Genomic DNA, 18,636 nt, shown 5'->3' with positions numbered 1-18,636 from the left:
TGGTCCGAATAAATGTGACACCTCTCTCCAAACAAGTAATGTCGCCATATTTTCAAGGCGAACACTATGGTCGCTAATTCAAGGTCATGGGTCGGGTAGTTTTTCTCATGTGGCTTTAATTGTCTCGACGCGTAGGCCACCCTCGACCTTCTTGCATCAATACACAACCCAACCCCAGAGAGGGAGGCGCCACTACAAATGACAAATTCCTTGCCCGATTCGGTCGCACTAGAATTGGAGCTTCACCAAATAGGTTTTCAGTTGATCAAAACTTTTCGACATTTTTCCGTCCATTCGAACTTAACATCTTTTGAAGTAGCCGTCATTGGTGTGGCTATCGTCGAGAAACCTTTCACGAACCGTCGGTAGTAGCCAGCAAGTCCCAAAAGCTCGAACCTCAAGAATATTTCTGAGGCTTCCAGCTAAGTATGGCTGAAATTTTGCTTGGGTCCACTCGAATACCCGTCGAATACCACATGACCCAAGAAGCTAACCTCTCTTAACCGAACTCACACTTCTCGAACATAGCATATAACCGCTTATCCGTAAAATTTGCAACACTAACCTCAAGTGCTCGTGCGTTCGGTCTCATCTCTTGAATAGACTAAGATGTCATCAATAAACACAACTACGAACCGATCCAAATACTGTCTGAAGATCCGATTCATTAAATCCATAAATACCGCAGGGGCATTAGTGAGCCCAAACGGCATCACTAAGAACTCGTAGTGACCGTACCTCGTTCTGAAAGCAGTTTTGGGTACATCCGCATCTCGAATCCGCAACTGATAATAACCTGACCTCAAATCTACCTTTGAAAACACTGAGGCTCCCTTTAGTTGACCAAACAAATCATCAATACGCGGTAACGGATATTTATTCTTTATCGTCACTTTATTCAGCTGATGATAGTCAATGCACAACCTCATGGTTCCGTCCTTCTTTTTCACAAACAATACTGGTGCACCCCAAGGTGAGAAACTTGGTCGAGTGAAACCTCTATCCGTCAACTCTTGTAATTGAGATTTCAACTCCTTCAACTCGGTTGGTGCCATATGATACGGAGCTATCGAAATTGGCGTAGTCCCAGGTATAAGCTCAATACCAAACTCTACTTCCCGAACAGGTGGTAAACCCGATAATTCTTCAGGAAAAACATCCGGGTATTCACAAACCACCGCAAGACATTCGGTTTCTTTTCCAATTCCTTGTCATCAAGTACATACGCAAGGTATGCTTGCACCCTTTCTTACATATTTCGGGCCAACATTGCCGATATTACACCGGCAACCCCATTAAGTCCGTAGACTCAACTCGGATTATCTCGTTATTTATGCACCTCAAATCAATAGTCTTGCTTTTGCAATTCACAACCGTATCATGCACGGTCAACCAATCCAAACCAAGAATAACATCAAATTCATCAAACGGCAAAAGCATCAGTCCGCCGGAAATCGGGACCCTCGGATTACTAGGGACATTTCTTGCACACTTTGTCGACAAGCACGCGACGACCCAAGGGATTTGACACCGAATTTAACTCGATGAGACTCAATAGGTAGAGTCTTCTCGGATGCTAAAGTCTCACATACATAAGAATGAGTAGAGCTGTGGTCGATTAATGCAATTACATTAGTATCAAAAGAGTGAAAGTACCGGTGATAACATCGGGGAGGATGCTTCCTCTCGCACGGATGACATATGCCCTAGCAGAGTACGGGTCTCGGATCGAACAGTACCGTGTCGGTGGCCCTCTCTCTGACTACCACCCCTACCTCCTGAAATTCTTGGTGGTCTACCTCTAGCTATCATTCCACTAGGTCATGCACCTTGCATCCTATTCTTCTCATCAAGCTCCGTGCAATCTCTAATGAAGTGGTCCTTCGAACCGCATCCGTAACAGGCCCTGTTAGTAGACTTACCCCAACATTCACCTATGTTTCATCTTCCACATTGTGGGCATTTAGGTTTCTCTTGGCGATTATTGCCCACACTAGCTACCGAAGTAGCTCGGGAGTCCGTCGATGGCCGTGCTCTAATGGAAATTCCTGCAGTCGTCTTCGATTTATTAGTGTCCTCCCTGAACTTCTTTACAGCCGAGAACGGAGCTTTACCCGTCGGTCTTTTACGATAGTCTCTAGCTTCAAATTCAGCCTTCTTCTTCTCCTTTCCAAGTTCTTCCGCCTTGCAGGCTCGTTCAACTAGTGTTACGAATTCTTTTATCTCCAAAATACCCACTAGTAGCTTTAAATCTTCATTCAATCCCTCTTCAAATCTCTTGCACATAGCAACCTCATCATCCACACACTCCCGAGCATACTGACTAAGTCTTACGAACTCATGTTCATATTCAAATACTATCATACGGCCTTGCTTGAGTTCCAAGAATTCCTTATGCTTTTGATCGATGAACCGTTGACTAATATATTTCTTTCGAAATTCTGTTTGAAAGAAATCCCAAGTAACTCGTTCGTTTGGAACTATGGAAATCAAAGTCCTCCACCAATAGTAAGCTGAGTCTCGCAACAAGGATATAGCACACTTTAGACATTCATCGGGTGTGCATGACAGTTCATCAAACACCCGAATAGTGTTATCAAGCCAGAACTCGGCCCTTTCGGCATCATCAGTAACTATGGCCTTGAACTCCTCAGCCCCGCGCTTCCTAATCAAGTCTACAGGTGGCTTACTCAGCCTCACAGGATCGATGAATCGATGGCATTACGGGCTCTTGGGGTGGATTATTCAAATTCGTGAAGTGTTGGACACCGGATTGGTTCGGGCATATTGCGCGACCCACTCGTTCATCATGGTAAAGAAGGCTTGTTTAGCCCCCTCACCTTGATTATTCGCAGATGACTGAGGTTCAACAGGCGGCGTCCCTTGTGCAGGAGCAGCCGCTACACTTTCAACATCATCCGCCAAGGTTCTCTCTACACCGGGATCCATTTACTAATCAAAACAATAATTTTAACCGTCAGAAGTCATCACACATTTAAACATTAACATTAAGGCATGTATAGCTAGACTCATACGTGCTATGGTAGTCCTAGAACCGACTAAACCATAGCTCTGATACCAATTAAATTGTAACACCCCGTGCTCCGAGACTGTTGGTTTGGAGTCGAACACAAGGTGCATATAGACTTAACTTAATTAATCTCACACCATTTAAAATTTTCCAGGCAGCTGGCCAGCCAGCGTCACTTGCCACCCTAAAATCATATCTTATGTTCCACAACTCGAAAATAAGTTTCGTGATTTTTCCCTGAAAATAGACTCATATTTTCATCTACAATTTGTTTTCTAGAATTTTTGGTCCTGCCAATTAGTACATTTTATTAGTTAAAGTCTCCCCTGTTTCAGGACTCGACTACCCTGACCTTTGCGCATTACGACTTCGATATCTCCCTGTACAGGGATTCAATACTGGTGCCGTTTCTTTCCATAGAAACTAGACTCAACAAGGAATCTATGTATATATGGCATGACTTCTAATTATCTCTGGTTAATTTACAATGAATTTCCAAAGTCGGAACAGGGGATCCAAAAACCGTTCTGGCCCTGTCTCACAAAAAACTTAAATTTCTCTTAACATACTGTTCACATGATCATTTTATTGCTTTCCTATGAAAATAGATTCATCAAGGTTCATTCACATAATTTATTAGCTATTTAATTCCATTCCTACTATTTTTAGTGATTTTTCAAATCTACATCACTGCTGCTGTCAGCATCTATTTTTAAGGCAACTTTACCTATTTCATGATCCTCCATGGATCAACTAGAGTTTGTCATACATATACCAAAAGTGATCATGAATGACCATTCCCATGGCTAACCGTTAACAACATTTCCATGCTTCTTAATGAACATATACATTCAAGATGACTATAACATTATGCTCAAAAGTATATAAGCCATTTTCGCATGGCCATCCAAAGTTTTACATACCAAGTTCAAACAAAACACAATAGCCTATACATGCCGAAATGTTCTCTTAGACCATCTAAGAAGAAAATACCAAAAGTTGCTAGCCGGTGTGATGACTTCGACGACGGTCCCGAGCACGCAAAATGGATCAAGAACCTAAATAAGCAATAATAAGCACCAAATGAGTACATAACTCAGTAAGTCATAAGCAATGCACTACCATCCATTAATAACATTATCATAAGAGGAAACAAAATGGAACGATGCTAATTACTTCATCCAAACCGAACTATACCATAGTTCCTTAGACCTTTCGGTTCAATCTCACACCAAGTTACACATTCACATTCCATATACTAATTAATAGGATATTTGAAGCGTTTTTATACATCATTTTGTTTTCGTTACAATCATACAACTAAATGGCCTTTCACTTATTCCACGATAATTCTCATGTACGTGACTTCAATTAAAATTGTCACATAGGTTCAAAACTTACCAAGCTCAACTCCAAATATAAACATAGTGCCTATTAGCCATGAACTCAAGGTACTTACCCGATCCGCTGTCCGTGATCAACTTAATAATGTCGCACACTCAGTGTCAATAGTGATTCAAAAACATATAGTGAGTCCGCACACTTAGTGCTATAAAATCAACTCGCACATCTAGTGCTATATAATCAAACTCGCACACTTAGTGCTGTACAAATTTAAAACCCGCACACTTAGTGCAATCTCATGATCATAAATGTTTATACCCGCACACTTAGTGCCGAAATCCACAACTCAATACATCTCACCTCTTTTCTTTTCATTCAATACTTTCATCACCACATACATACATGTATATAAATTTATCATTCCATTCGGCATAATTACATAGACATCATGTCTATTTAAATCGATACAAAATATACGCTTAGTGACTTACTTGTGTTGGGTGAATTAATTCCAAGTCGGCTACTCGATGACCTTCGATTTCCCCTTGTTGGACGCCTCTCCTTTAGGATCTTGAGCTTAAACAAATAAATTAACTCATTCAACCCCTTTGCTACATATATTGGTATTCACATTTTAATGATTTTATGACATACGGAACGGCATGGTAAAATTTTTATCTTGCTGCCTCGTGCTTTTATCTATTCGGCTAATAGCCATATGCTATCGCCCTACTATCAATAATCCAATCACACATGCATATATGTATATGGCCGAATGTACAAAGCTTAGACTCATCATCACCTATGCTCTTAATTGATAGCCGAATATGCATACATATATATATATATATGATATCACTATACTATCATCTTTAATTCACCTAACACAAAATTTCATCTCATGAACACTTGACCGAATTTTTCCTAACCTAGCATGGCTTTACATATACTTGTAACATCCTATAAATCCACATTTCTACCTAAATTTTCTTTTACCTTTCCTCTACTTCCATTCACAACATCAAGAGCACCATACACGTGCATCATTACAAAGCTTCACACTTAGCATGCAAATGACATCAACACAAACCTACCTTAGCCGAAACTTAACTCATCTTCATGCCTCATCACCACAACATCAAACATCAAACATCAAACAAGAAGACAACACCCATGGCCGAATATCATCTCCATCTCATAGCAAAGATTTAAACCATGGGCTAAGTAGAACTCAAACTAACAACTAAAACATGCATGAATCTCATGGACAACATCAAACATACCTTAGTCTAGCAAACTCCCATGGCTGATTTTCTCAAGCTCTCTGTAACACCCCTTACCCGAGTCCATTACCGGAATCGAACACAAGGTGCACACAAACTTAGTTTAACTATCTTCACAGTCCATTTAGAAATTTCCAGACAAGCTGGTTACTGCGTCAGTGTCACCTTAAAAATCATATCTTGAGTTTCAATGCTCGAAAAGTTGTTTCGTAATTTTTCCCTGAAACAAGGCTCATATTTCCATCTACATATTTTTTTCTAGAATTTTTGGTCAAGCCAATTAGTACAGTTTATTAGTTAAAGTCTCCCCTGTTGCAGGGATCGACTACACTGACCTTTGTGCGTTACGAATTGGATATCTCCCTGTACAGGGCTTCAATACTGATGCCGTTTGTTTCTATAGAAATTATACTTAGAGAGGAATCTATACATATATGGAATGACTCCTAATTATCTCTGGTTAATTTACAATGAATTTCTAAAGTCGGAACAGGGGATCCAGAAACCGTTCTGGCCCTGTTTCACGAGAACTTTAATATCTCTTAACATACAATTCATATGACCGTTTCGTTTCTTCCGTATGAAAGTAGATTCATCAAGGTTCATTTACATAATTTATTCACTATTTAATACCATTCCTACAGTTTTTAGTGATTTTTCAAACCCACACTACTGCTGCTGTCAGCACCTATTTTTCAGGTAAACCTTACCTATTTCGTGGTTTCTATAGACCAACTAAAATTTTGTCATACATAGGTCCACATATAATCATTTTAGCCATTCCAATGGCTGATCATTTGCTCACACTTCCATTCAGTCCGTAGTCACATCATAAAACCATACATATATACATAAGCACAAATGGTCTAATGCCATACTCCACTCTTACGAGCCATTTTCGCATGGTCGTACACACGTACATCACAAAAGTACTTAAAACGCAACAAAAGGGTAGTCCTATACATGCCATTTCAAAATCCAACCAAAATATATACTGAAAGGGACTTTGATAGTGTGGGAGACTTGACTTCCGAAATCCCGAGTCCGATGGTGACGAGCCAAAATCTATAGACAGAGAAGCGTAAAAACGGAGTAAGCAATTTATGCTTAGTAAGTTAGAGCAAGGGATTCCAGCACAACAAAAGCATAACATTCATATAGCTAACGGATAAGTTCATATACACAAATTCTCAATATCGTACTTATTTCACATTCCAACCCCTATATTCATACATAAGGGTTCATCTTAGCCAAATGCCAAAAGCTCATTTCTCAATTGAGCGAATATTATTCGAAGGGAATCAACTATTCCAAAGCACATACGAACATACCTCGTTGCTGGAATTTTCAAGCGTATTAACTGAAATTTTACAGCAGGTTCATTCATTCTTGAATCATGTATCTTCGGAGTTTAACCGGATATGGCTACACATTCAAATGCCTTCGGGACATAGCCCGATTCTGATAACTTCGCATACGAATGCCTTCGGGACTTAACCCGGATTTAGTAGCTTGCTCAAAAGCCTTCGGATCTTAGTCCGGATTTAGTAACTCGCACGTATGCCGTCGGATCTTAGTCCGGATTTAGTCACTTAGCACAAAGCCTTCGGGACTTAGCCCGGATATCATTCGAATAACCTTGTACATTTATCAATAAATCATAACACATTCATATTTCATTTTCATTAGCAAAATTCAAACACAAGTCACTTATCACATTTGTAATTTCGGCTCAATAGCCACACACAAAGAGCATGATTTTAATTTGCTTTAAACATGATCTAATCAATTCAGAATTTAAGCTCTATTACTCAAGAACTTACCTCGGACGTGGTCGAACGATTTCGACGGCTATTCCACGACTTTTTCCTTCCCCTTATCGGATTTAGCTCCCCTTTGCTCTTGAGCTTAATTTAACAAATAAATTGGTTTTATCATGTGAGCATCGAAAGAGGAATTCAAGATACTTAGCCAATATATATATACTCATTAGGCATCAAAGTCGCATATGTACGAAATCATGAATCGAACTCAACACATTAGTTAATATTCCTCTTAGCCGAATGCATGCGCACCAATTTCCCCTCATGTGGCCGAATATACATGTCCAATTTGAGGCCAATTATACACTTAATACCACACAAAAACAGCATACATTTTACTACTAATGCATTACATATCGTAGCTCATTGCACATCTCTCTTTTACTTCATAATCGAGACATCATCACAAGCAAATATACACCTTGAAATAGCATATATGACATACCAATACATCGTGTGCGAACATATATACATATATATATGCTAGAGCCGAATTCTCAAGTGGCTTATATCCAAATATATACACATATCCAAAGCTTAAATCTTACTTACCATGCAACATGCATGAATCATACTTATGGGTATAACATGGCCGAATACCACAACACCATACCATTTCAACTTGGTCATGGTAAAACAAGGAACTTAGTATCTCATTCAAAAAAAAAATGCTAAAACAAAATCTAAGAATCCTCAATCCTCCATCACATGTATCATTATCAAGCTTGATATTTAGCATGCAATGGCATTAACACCATATTCACTTTGGCCGAATTTCATTCCCATGACATAACAAAGATTTGAACCATGGGCTAACAAGAACATCAAGCTAGCAACTAAAAACATGCATGAATCTCATGGTACAACCTCAAACATACCTTAATCTTGATGCAAGTATAGCCAACCTCTTCCTAATCCTCTTCCAAACCAAGTATGAAGCAAAACTCCTTCCTTATCCTTAGTATTTTCGGCCAAAAAGAGAGTGAAAATGGATGAACAAATTTTTTTGTTTTCTTTCCTACCTACACGGCAATGGGGAGGGAGAAGCCTTCACACACACACACATTTTTTTTTATTCCATACTCCTTATTTTATTTATTCCAACATAACCCACTTACCAAACATGTTTCATGACATGATTTTTGCCCATAATTCCTTGTCATGGCCGGCCACTAGCTATTGGGGGGGGGGAATTTGACATGCAAGTCCATTGTTTTGCATGCATGCTTTAATTAGTCATCACACATTTTCCCATCATACTTTCAAAGTTTACTACTAGGTCCTTTCTAGTGAAATTCACATTTATAACTCTAAATCAAAGCATAAAAAATGTCACACATGGGTTAACACACATTATAGGCAATAAAATAAATATTAAATAATTTTTTTATGCCTCGGTTTTGTGGTCCCGAAACCACATTTCGACTAGGGTCGTTTTAAGGCTGTCACACTCTCCCCCCCCCCTTCTTCTTAGAACATTCGGCCAAGCAAAGAAAATGTGAAAGGATGGACACTTTTTTTTTTCCTTTGTTTTCATCATACTTTCCTTTTTTTTTTCATTATTTTATTCCTTCTAACATAACCACTAACCCAACATGTTTGCAACATGTTTCCACCCATAGCATGGCCGGCCATCATGCTTAAATTTGGGTAAATTGACATGCAAACCCACCATTTTCACAACATGCACTTATAGACCACCCTACATATGCCTAGCACATTTCTAAATTTTCTCACATAAGTCCTATTTGATAAAATTCACTTACAATTAACAAAATCCAAACATGAAATTTTCACACATGCATATGTACATATAATGAGCATCAACTATGACAGTTAATTATTTTTATGACTCGGTTTAGTGGTCCCGAAACCACTTTCCGACTAGGGTCAATTTAGGGCTGTCATAGTGAGGGCACCTTCTCAATAGATCCTTGTATCTCTCCCATGCATCGTAGAGTATTTCTAAATCCATCTGCACAAAAGAGGAGATATCATTACGTAATTTGGTTGTTTTAGCCGGCGAAAAATATTTTAATAAAAACTTTTCGATCATTTGTTCCCAAGTAGTGATTAACCCTCGTGGTAACGAGTTCAACCATTGTTTAGCCTTATTCCTCAACGAAAAAGGAAACAACCGAAGGCGAATGGCATCGTCAGAAACGCCATTGATTTTAAAAGTGTCGCAAAACTCTAAGAAATTTGCCAAGTAAGCATTGGGATCCTCGTCCTACAAACTATCAAACTGACTGTTGGATCATTTGAATAGTGTTAGGTTTTAGTTCAAAATTATTTGCAGCAACAGCAGGCCTAACTATGCTCGATTCAGTTCCTGTTAAAGATCGTTTAGCATAATCATACATAGTAAGTGGAGCAGGATTCTGATTAGCAGCAATTGCAGGAGGTAGCGAGTTTTCTTGGATTTCAGCCATCTCCTCGGTTGTGGTTAAGTATTGTCCTTTTGCTCTTCCTTTGTGTATCGTAAGCTTTGCCTTATTTCTCTTCGATTTCTGCAAACTATGCGATCGATCTCACTATCAAACAGTAATGGTCCCGACAGGTTTCTTTTAGTCATACACTATAAAAACCTGCCAGGAATGAATAAAAGAAAAATTAGAAAAGAAAATAAAAATTTAAACTGCAAATAAAGTAGAATGGCTAAAGTAATAAAAATTGAGTGTTGCTAATATCCTAGTTCCCCGGCAACGGCGCCAAAAACTTGATACGTGATATTCGCGACAGGTTTTAAAAATCTATAATTAATCGTTCTTGAAACTAACTATTATCACGATGAAGGCAAGTGTACCTATCGAACAGTAGTATAGCTTTAGCAAGACCGGATTGTCGAACCCAAAGGAACCAAGAGTACTAGTAATTACTTCCTTTTTATTATCTAGCCTAAAAATTAAGGGATTTTTTTATCTAAACTAATTAACTAAACTAAGAGTGCATAGAGAGAAATTGGGGAAAAGCTTTTGGGAAAATTCGAATGATTAAGACAATACGCAAGGAAAAATCCACCTAGACTTCACTTGTTATTTAACTCTGAATCAAATGATTTATTCATTTGACTTGATCCATAGAAATCCCTAAGTTATATTATTATCTCTCTCGAGACTAATAACGTCTAACCCTAGGTTGATTAATTGAAATCTCTTTCTAATTAACGCCCTAGTGTTGCATTAACTCGATCTATGGATCCCTTTATTAGGTTTCACCCTAATCCGGCAAATTTTTATCACCCTATCTCTAGGCGTACAATTAACTCCGCTTAATTATGACAAATTTACTCTTAAACAGGGTCTGTTGCTCCTCTAAATAAGAGCGTTAACTTGAATCAATATCCTGGAATATTAAAACAAGAATTAAGAACACATAATTAAGAACAAGTCAAATATTTATCACACAATTCAGATAATAATAACAATATCTGTCTTAGGTTTCATTCCCCTTAGGTATTTAGGGGGTTTAGTTCATAACTAAGAAATAAAACATCTCAAAAGAATAAAGATAACAAAACATAAAGAAAACCCAAAACCCGTGAATGGAAATTGAAGGGAGATCTTCAGTCTTGACGATGAATCCAGCTTCTAAGATGGATTAATCGGCTTCCTTTGAGTAATTCCTTGCCTCCTACTCCGTGTGTCCCCTATAAGTGCCTCCTCCGGTGTTTAAATAGGCTTTAGAATGCCTAAGATCCCTCAAACGTGGCCTTTTCAGAATAGGACTATACTTGGGCTCAGCAAGGACAAGCCCGTGTGACACGTCCGTGTGCGATTACTACAGCCCGTGGTCAACACTGTTGAATAGGCATGGACGTGCAGTCTACCCGTGTAAGTTGTGCTTTGATCCTGCCAAATGGACACGGCCGTGTGCCACACCCGTATGGGGAAGTCCCGGCTGTGTTGATTTCCCACATGGGTCTATTTTCTCAATTTTCGGCCCGTTTCTTGCTCTTTTTACTCTTCTATGCTCACCTAAGTATAAAACATGAAATTAAAGAATTAGGAGCATTGATTTCACCAAATCTAAGTAGAAATCATCCATAAATGTGCTAAGCATGGGATAAAAATATGTATAAATTACGGTTTATTAGTGGCATCGATATGTGATTACATGTAAGACTACGTTTAGAACGTTGGAATTGTACGATATGTGTGATTATCCGAGTGTCCTGTCCAATTTTGAATGGTTCATCGGGCAACGATAAGTTGTGAACAAATATGAAAATTAAGCTGAAAGACTAGGTAACAAATAGTTTGTTATCTGTTAAAATAAGGTAAGTAAGCTACTTGATATATGTTATAAATTGTGTGTGATACTGATAATGATTATATGCGAATATGATATGTGAATTCGACCTTGTAGTTAAATAATTTAAGTATTATTAAAATGATTTTTAACTATGTGTATATACATGTGTGTGACTATGTATATTCGGCTAAATAAGGTGTATGCGTGCAAAATGTCATATTATGTTCCTTGAGCTTATTTGAATGTGTATAAGTATGTTTGATTATATAGTGACATTTTGGCTTAAAAGTTGAATGACATTTGGTTGGTTAGTTTAGGTGAGCATTCAGCTAAGGTAAAAAAAATTGATGTATGGAAATGTATTATTTTTATTTCATTTGTAGGTTAAAGGTTAAACATTGATAATGATAATGTAATTCGGTTTAGCTTAAAACAAGTTGAATATATTATTGAGTTGTTTATTTGCTTATGACTTACTAAGGTATAATAGCTTTTTGTGTGTGTTTTCCCTCTGTTTTAAAGATTTTGGATTCAAGTTACAAGCTCGGGGATCGTTAGCTAGTCTACCACACTATCGATCGCCTTCGGTATTTTATAAGTTGCATTTTGGAACTATGGCATTTATAGACTGTAACTTACTTTTGAAATGCTGAATGTTGGTTATGTATATAAGCCATGCGAAAATGGCTAAACATTTATTTTTAAATTCGGTTATATTAATTTTGGTTTATGTTCGCTTTAGTTTCATTGTTACGTGCCATGAATGTTTAATGTTTGTGGTAGGTACCATGTGCTTTGAAAATGGTTTGCTTGTTATGTCTAAATTTGGTTTTATATGCTCTTGGTTAAATGTTCATTGAACTTGATTGTTGGTAAATATTGCATATGTTTCATGGAAAATCTTGGTCGATTGATTGGTATGTATTCTATGTTAAATGTGATCTTTATTTTAGGTAAGTTGCGTATATTATACATGTGCATTATTAACATGTTCGGCTATGGTATAATATATTGAAAACATATATGACTGCTTATTGGATTATATAATATGATTGTATGCATAAACATGGTTACTATGAAACTGCTGTATGAGTTAGGTCAAGAGTGATAATAAGTAATCAATAATTTAAAAGTTCGAATATTGACCAATATTTTGTTATTGAATATGAAATTTAGACATATTAACTAATATATGTAATAAGTGTACCTTTTAATGATGTTTGCTTAAAATAGTTAAATTTACTAAGGTCAAATGCATAAAAATCTAATGATTAAATGGTATGTGTAGACATTAATGATTATTTACTTTGAATAAAGTATATAGAAATGCATGATTACTACCGTATGAATGCTTTAATTAGTATTAACGTGAAAGGCATGCAAGATTTATTTGTATATGGTCTAAGCCGTATAAGTAAGTGGTTTAAGATATGAATTACGGATAATTAAATTATAAGAATGTGTACATGATTTAGTGACTATATGCATAATTACATAAGTGGTAATAGAAGTATGTTTAACCATGTCGGTAATAGATAATGCAGTGCAAAGAAATACATTATATGCTGTTAGTAACAAATTGAAATTGGTTGTGACCTGTATATGCAAGGTGTAAATCGATGTATATTTTGAAATGTGAATTGATTGTATTTTTAATTATAAATGGGTTTGACTTGATTGATTATATATTAATTAATATTTTGAAATTGTGTTTTTGATCGAAAATGCCTCGTAACCCTAATCTGGCGACGGATATGGGTTAGGGGTGTTACAGCTTTCATATAGGTACTAGATAAGAAAGAAACTTCTATTTGGAAATTGTTTGCATGTCTACATATTCACGTTATTTATCTAAGTTTTGGTTATTTTTTATGTTTAAAGAAGTTGTTTTATTATTTTAGACAAGGAAACGGGAGAAGGTCCCAGTGCCAAAGGGAAGGAACCCATAGAGTAGAAAAAGCTCTGAGTGAAAATTTTTGGTGAGTTCTTTCATACCTTGAGTTTGTTATTTGTGTTATTTGTGTTATTTCGTTTAACTTTTATCACTGTACATCTAGGTAAGTGGCTTTAACCTTTGGTCCTGATACTCGTGTGTAAGGAGATGGTCTAAGAAGTCGATGCATGTAAGGGTACAAACAATGAAATAATCACCGAAGTCTTGATTATATATGGTATAAATACTCATTCCTTAGTGCACAAGCTTCATATCCAAATTGGTGTAAGAAGGCACCAGACTATTTTTGTGTATGATGATAAAAATAAGATACATGATAAAATGTTTTACCTCTAATATGACATTTTGGTGCAAACCATGACTGGTGAAAACTCGACCTTGTAGAGGAACACTTATGTGTTTGAATATAAGAAGGGATAATGAGGTACGAAGGTGATGACTGGATAATGGTTCTAATAAGTAGTATGAAGATACAGATAATATGGTTCTTCGAAACTAGGATTAGAAGTTCACATAAGGAAGGGAGTATGAGCAAAAAAGGTGCATTTGTGTAAAACAAGGAGTGCACGTTACATAAAATGTAAATAGTATGTCTAAAAGTTATAAAAGGGGTAGTCCACGAAATTGGCATACACACAGTGCAGTTGTGCCTCGTGTCTATTATACGTAAGTATCCAAATACATATAGTGTCTGCCAGTAGGCTATGCTTTATTGTGGGAGTATCCGTTAGTGGATACTTCAAATTGGAGAGAGAGCTGTATCCGTCTGATGTGGCGTACTATTTTTTCAGTCTATGTCTTAGTCTCTTAAAGTCTGTCGGTCCTTATTGCGGGAATTTACTTCCTGGTAATTCCCTAAGTTCTTTTGAACTTACCTAGTTTCTTTCTTCTTATTTTCAGGCTTGTACTTTTGATGTTGTTGTAGCAGGGAATCAGCTAGATTAATTGCCTATTTTAAGCTTTCTCTTGTCTTGGTATAACATGTAATTGCTAGGGTCTTAGGACTTCTGTTAGTTGCTACCAGTTGGAAATCATCAGCCTATATTTTAGAAAATTATATTTTGTAACTATGAATGTTTATTTGTAGCCTTACTGGCTTATTATTAAACTTGGTTTATGGATATACCAGACTAAAATGAATTATAAATTACTACTCGAGTGATAACTCGGTAGGAAAACTTTATTTCAAACTTATGAAAATTTATGAAGCTTCCGCCGAAAGCTATTTACTCGTATCCCATTTCTTTTAGATAACACGTCACTATTCTAAATTCGCTTGCAATCTACTATATGTTTTCAAAATATTGGGACATTGCTCTGGTAAGCAAATATCTGCCAAACTTGGAAGTTGGTTTTTAAATGGTATAGTTATGTCAATGGTTTTAATGCATGACACTTTATATCCAGATTTGACTATCGGGTCAGGTGTAGAGTATTATAGAGACATTAAGAGTATAAGCTTGTGGGGTTTCGCTAACGAGTGTCTTTAAAGATACTATAGTTAAATGTAGCAAGTGACATGTAATCTTAGTTGTTTTAATGCATTGAATTGAAGATAATACTTTACCAATGAAAGTAATACATCAAAACAAACTATTGGAAAAGCATAATTGTCAGAGAGATCTTGGAGGCTGGTGTCAGATAAGAAGATGTAGATGGTGGCAGTTTCAATTGATGAAGGACAGTGATGATGATGGGAAAAGAGACCAAAGCTATGTGTTTAAATTTTGTTGGTTTTGGTTTAAAAACAAAAGCTGACATGAAAATTTAAATATTAGATTTAAATTTTTTAAAAAAACTATCCATGCCAAATTTTCATTTGCCATGTCAAATTTTTATTTTTATTTTAACAGAAGTGATTGAAATGATCGACTATGTAACGTGAGTGCCTAAATTACAAACTTTTTTTAGGTGCCTAAAACAGAAACTTTTGATAGTTGAGTAACTATTTGTATAGTTTACCTTTTTTATTAATGATATCGATATTTTTCTTGGATGCTATTGATTGAATAAGTTTAATTATTGGATGTTGGAATAATTTTTCTTGAATGCTACTAGATCAAACTATGTAACGATATTAGATATGTTTAGATATTTATTCAAGAAATAACTCTATTTTACATAAATAAAATTATCATAATTTTTTTAAAAAATCAACACAACTTTTTATGTAAAACTTTTAACTTATTATTGTAAATTAGATTACAATTATAATTATCATACTTTTCTTATATTTATGCTTAGAGCTCTGTTCAAGTAATTATTTTATTTCAAATTAACAAAGGAAAATAAAGAATATTTTGGTCAAGTCAAAAGTTTTTCCAAACTTGTACTTTTATATACTATAGGCAAATGACTTATTTCGCTCTCTAACTTTACAAAAAAAGTCAATTTAGTATTCAATTTAATTTTTCGCATCCTTTAACCTTTGAACTTAAATTGTTTATCAAATCATCCCAAAATGAATTAAAAAATTAACATTTATTAACTTTGTTAATGTGACATATATGTCACGTTAGAAATTAATTATTTTTTAAAAAATTAAAAATATTAAAAGTATTTTTATGTTTTATACTTTTTAAATAATTTTAATAATTTTAAACTTTAAAATAAATTTTACCTTTTAAATTTTCTAAATTATAAAAGATTAATTAATTCATGACATGATGCTAATGTGGCTCACGCAATAAAAGTACATGTCACATTAGCAATTAAATTTTTATTTATTTTAGGATGATTTGACAAATAAAGTAAATTTAAAGACTAAAAAAATATAAAAATTTAAATATAGGACTAAAATGACTTATTTTATAAAGTTGAACTGTCAAATAAGTCATTTTACTTATATTATAGGTATAGATAAAAATCATATATGATACTCTTATATGATACATACATATTTTTCTCAAAAATAAAGATATAATTCTTTAAATATATATATATACAACAATGTAAAAGACCTACAAGCATTATATTATACACATATTCCTTAAAAAACACATATTCATATCTGAAAATGCAAGACTACATATCATGCAGCAGGCATGAGCATTGAAATGGAGATGAACCACGGAATCAGTGAGCATAGTTGAGCTAAGTCAAAAATAAAAGCCGAATCTATGCACTTATAATACATGGACTGAGATTCCAATTTGGGTCATATAAAGTCGGAAAGCATGAGTTTCGCCCTGCCATGCTTCCATCCCTGGGCTTCACACAAAAGTGAAGGTTCTTACGGCTTTTATTTTGTAGTTTCAGTATATATATATTTACCGTAATTGACTGTAATTATCTTTTATCATATCATCGTAATTTAAATCAATTATACGCACCACGCGTATTGCTATATAAATCCATATTTTCCGTTCATCTGTTGTTCAATCTTGATTTTACTCGTTATAGTTTAAAAACAAAATCATCACATTGTTGCCTCGTAACTTCATTTGACTGATGCTAAGCTGTGAATGATGAAAAGAAAATTGAAAATCATGAACATGAATTATGAAACAAGGATTGTGATCAATTTCTCGCTTTTATATTATTAGAACTTGGAAAGAACCAAACATCAAGGATTCAGCAGAATTAAGAAAGAAAAGAAAAAGAATTATCCTTGGTATCAAAGAAATGAAATGAAGTAGTTTGATCGGTATCCAAATCCAATCAGTAAACGCGTTCAAACCGGAAAAATGTACCGTGTTTAGTTCTCTTAGTAGTGGCACGGTCATCATCACGACGGAAAGCCTCCCTATCTTTCTTGATTTGTGTGCCGATTGTGACCATCTCCAGCCCCGTAGGGGACAAAGTCTCCGGTGGTTTGGCCGGCGAAACATAGGTTTGATAGGGGAACTTGGGTGGCTCAGCAATAGTATTGTCACTACCTTCACTAACCAAGGACCCGTATCTTGCAACAAGAATCCCATCAAGCCCGTGGACAACAATGTTGGATCCAAGGAAAAGATCCGGGACGGAGACGACAACCCCGTCGACGGAAACAGTGAGCAAGGCTGTGCCGTTACGGGTAGACATAGCATGTTCTACGAAGAGTCGACGGTTAGGGAGGAGGGTCTCGATGAAGGCGGGGCGAGGGAGGGCGAGGAGGTCTGAGGAGGAGAGGAAATGTGGGGAGACGTGGAGGAAGAGAGAGAAGGTGTAAAGGCGGGCGGAGGAGAGGAGGTCGAGGGAGAAGAGGAGGGAGTCCGGGGGCGCAAAAAGAGTGAATATGGAAGAGTTTTGGGATGAGAGGAGGCGGACTTGGAGATCCGATGTGGAGATGGCGTTGGGGAAGAGAGTGTAGCCTCTTGATTGAAGGGCTAAGATGGCTGCGTCTAGTTCTTTGGAAGTTAAGTCGGCGGTGCTGACGATGCTGAGGAGGAGGAGGATTACGATTGTTGGTTTGGAGGAAAAGTTTTCCATTTTCGGTTACTTTTGGCGGCTGCCCTTTGCCATTTGGAAGTATTGGGGTGATTGGGTGCGGCTGATTATATACGACTTGTTATGCTCTTTAATCTTGGAAAGGATTTCTGGCCGTTGGATGATAAAAATCTGTAACGACTTATTTGTCCTTTTAACTGTTAAGGCAGCATCAATCCTTCAATTCTCCAAAGTTATGGTACTTTTACACATTGCACAAACCTTTTCAATAACAGCGAGAGTTTTTCTTTTTTAAAGAAAGAAAGAGGCAGGAGCTGTTGGATTTTGAATCCCAAATCAAGGGTAATTTTTTAAAGGGATATTCATGAAGAATTTGATTATATAATTTGGAGAATAAAAAGCAACAAACATTTATTGTAGGCTATGAATGATAAATTTCATTAACATAATAAATGTTTCGACTTCAACATTAATAGAATATTATGACACATTAACAATTGACTCTATTACAACTCAGGAAACAATATATCTGTAATGATTGCAAATACTTAATATAATAAAGAAATTAGTCCTGAA

General features: G+C 36.2%; 1 protein-coding gene and 1 non-coding gene across 2 annotated transcripts; one reads left to right on the top strand and one right to left on the bottom strand.

Moving 5' to 3' along the window:
• The first annotated feature begins 9,382 nt into the window (after positions 1–9,382).
• LOC128285758 (small nucleolar RNA R71) lies at positions 9,383–9,489 on the top strand. The gene has a single exon (XR_008276308.1). It is a non-coding gene; the product is annotated as a small nucleolar RNA R71 (small nucleolar RNA).
• A 7,713-nt stretch (positions 9,490–17,202) lies between these two features.
• Positions 17,203–18,256, bottom strand: LOC108487611 (fasciclin-like arabinogalactan protein 19). Its single transcript, XM_017791997.2, has one exon. It carries the CDS (start codon positions 18,100–18,102, stop codon positions 17,350–17,352), a length of 753 nt encoding a protein of 250 aa, XP_017647486.1. The 5' UTR covers positions 18,103–18,256; the 3' UTR covers positions 17,203–17,349.
• Positions 18,257–18,636: the final 380 nt, after the last annotated feature.

Source organism: Gossypium arboreum, chromosome 12, assembly GCF_025698485.1.
Source record: "Gossypium arboreum isolate Shixiya-1 chromosome 12, ASM2569848v2, whole genome shotgun sequence".
Taxonomy (NCBI): domain Eukaryota; kingdom Viridiplantae; phylum Streptophyta; class Magnoliopsida; order Malvales; family Malvaceae; genus Gossypium; species Gossypium arboreum.
This window is presented reverse-complemented; position numbering and strand designations above follow the sequence as displayed.

What these genes read in the sequence shown, in the direction of transcription:
- LOC108487611 (XM_017791997.2), bottom strand. Translation starts at nt 18,102, where the DNA reads ATGGAAAACTTTTCCTCCAAACCAACAATCGTAATCCTCCTCCTCCTC.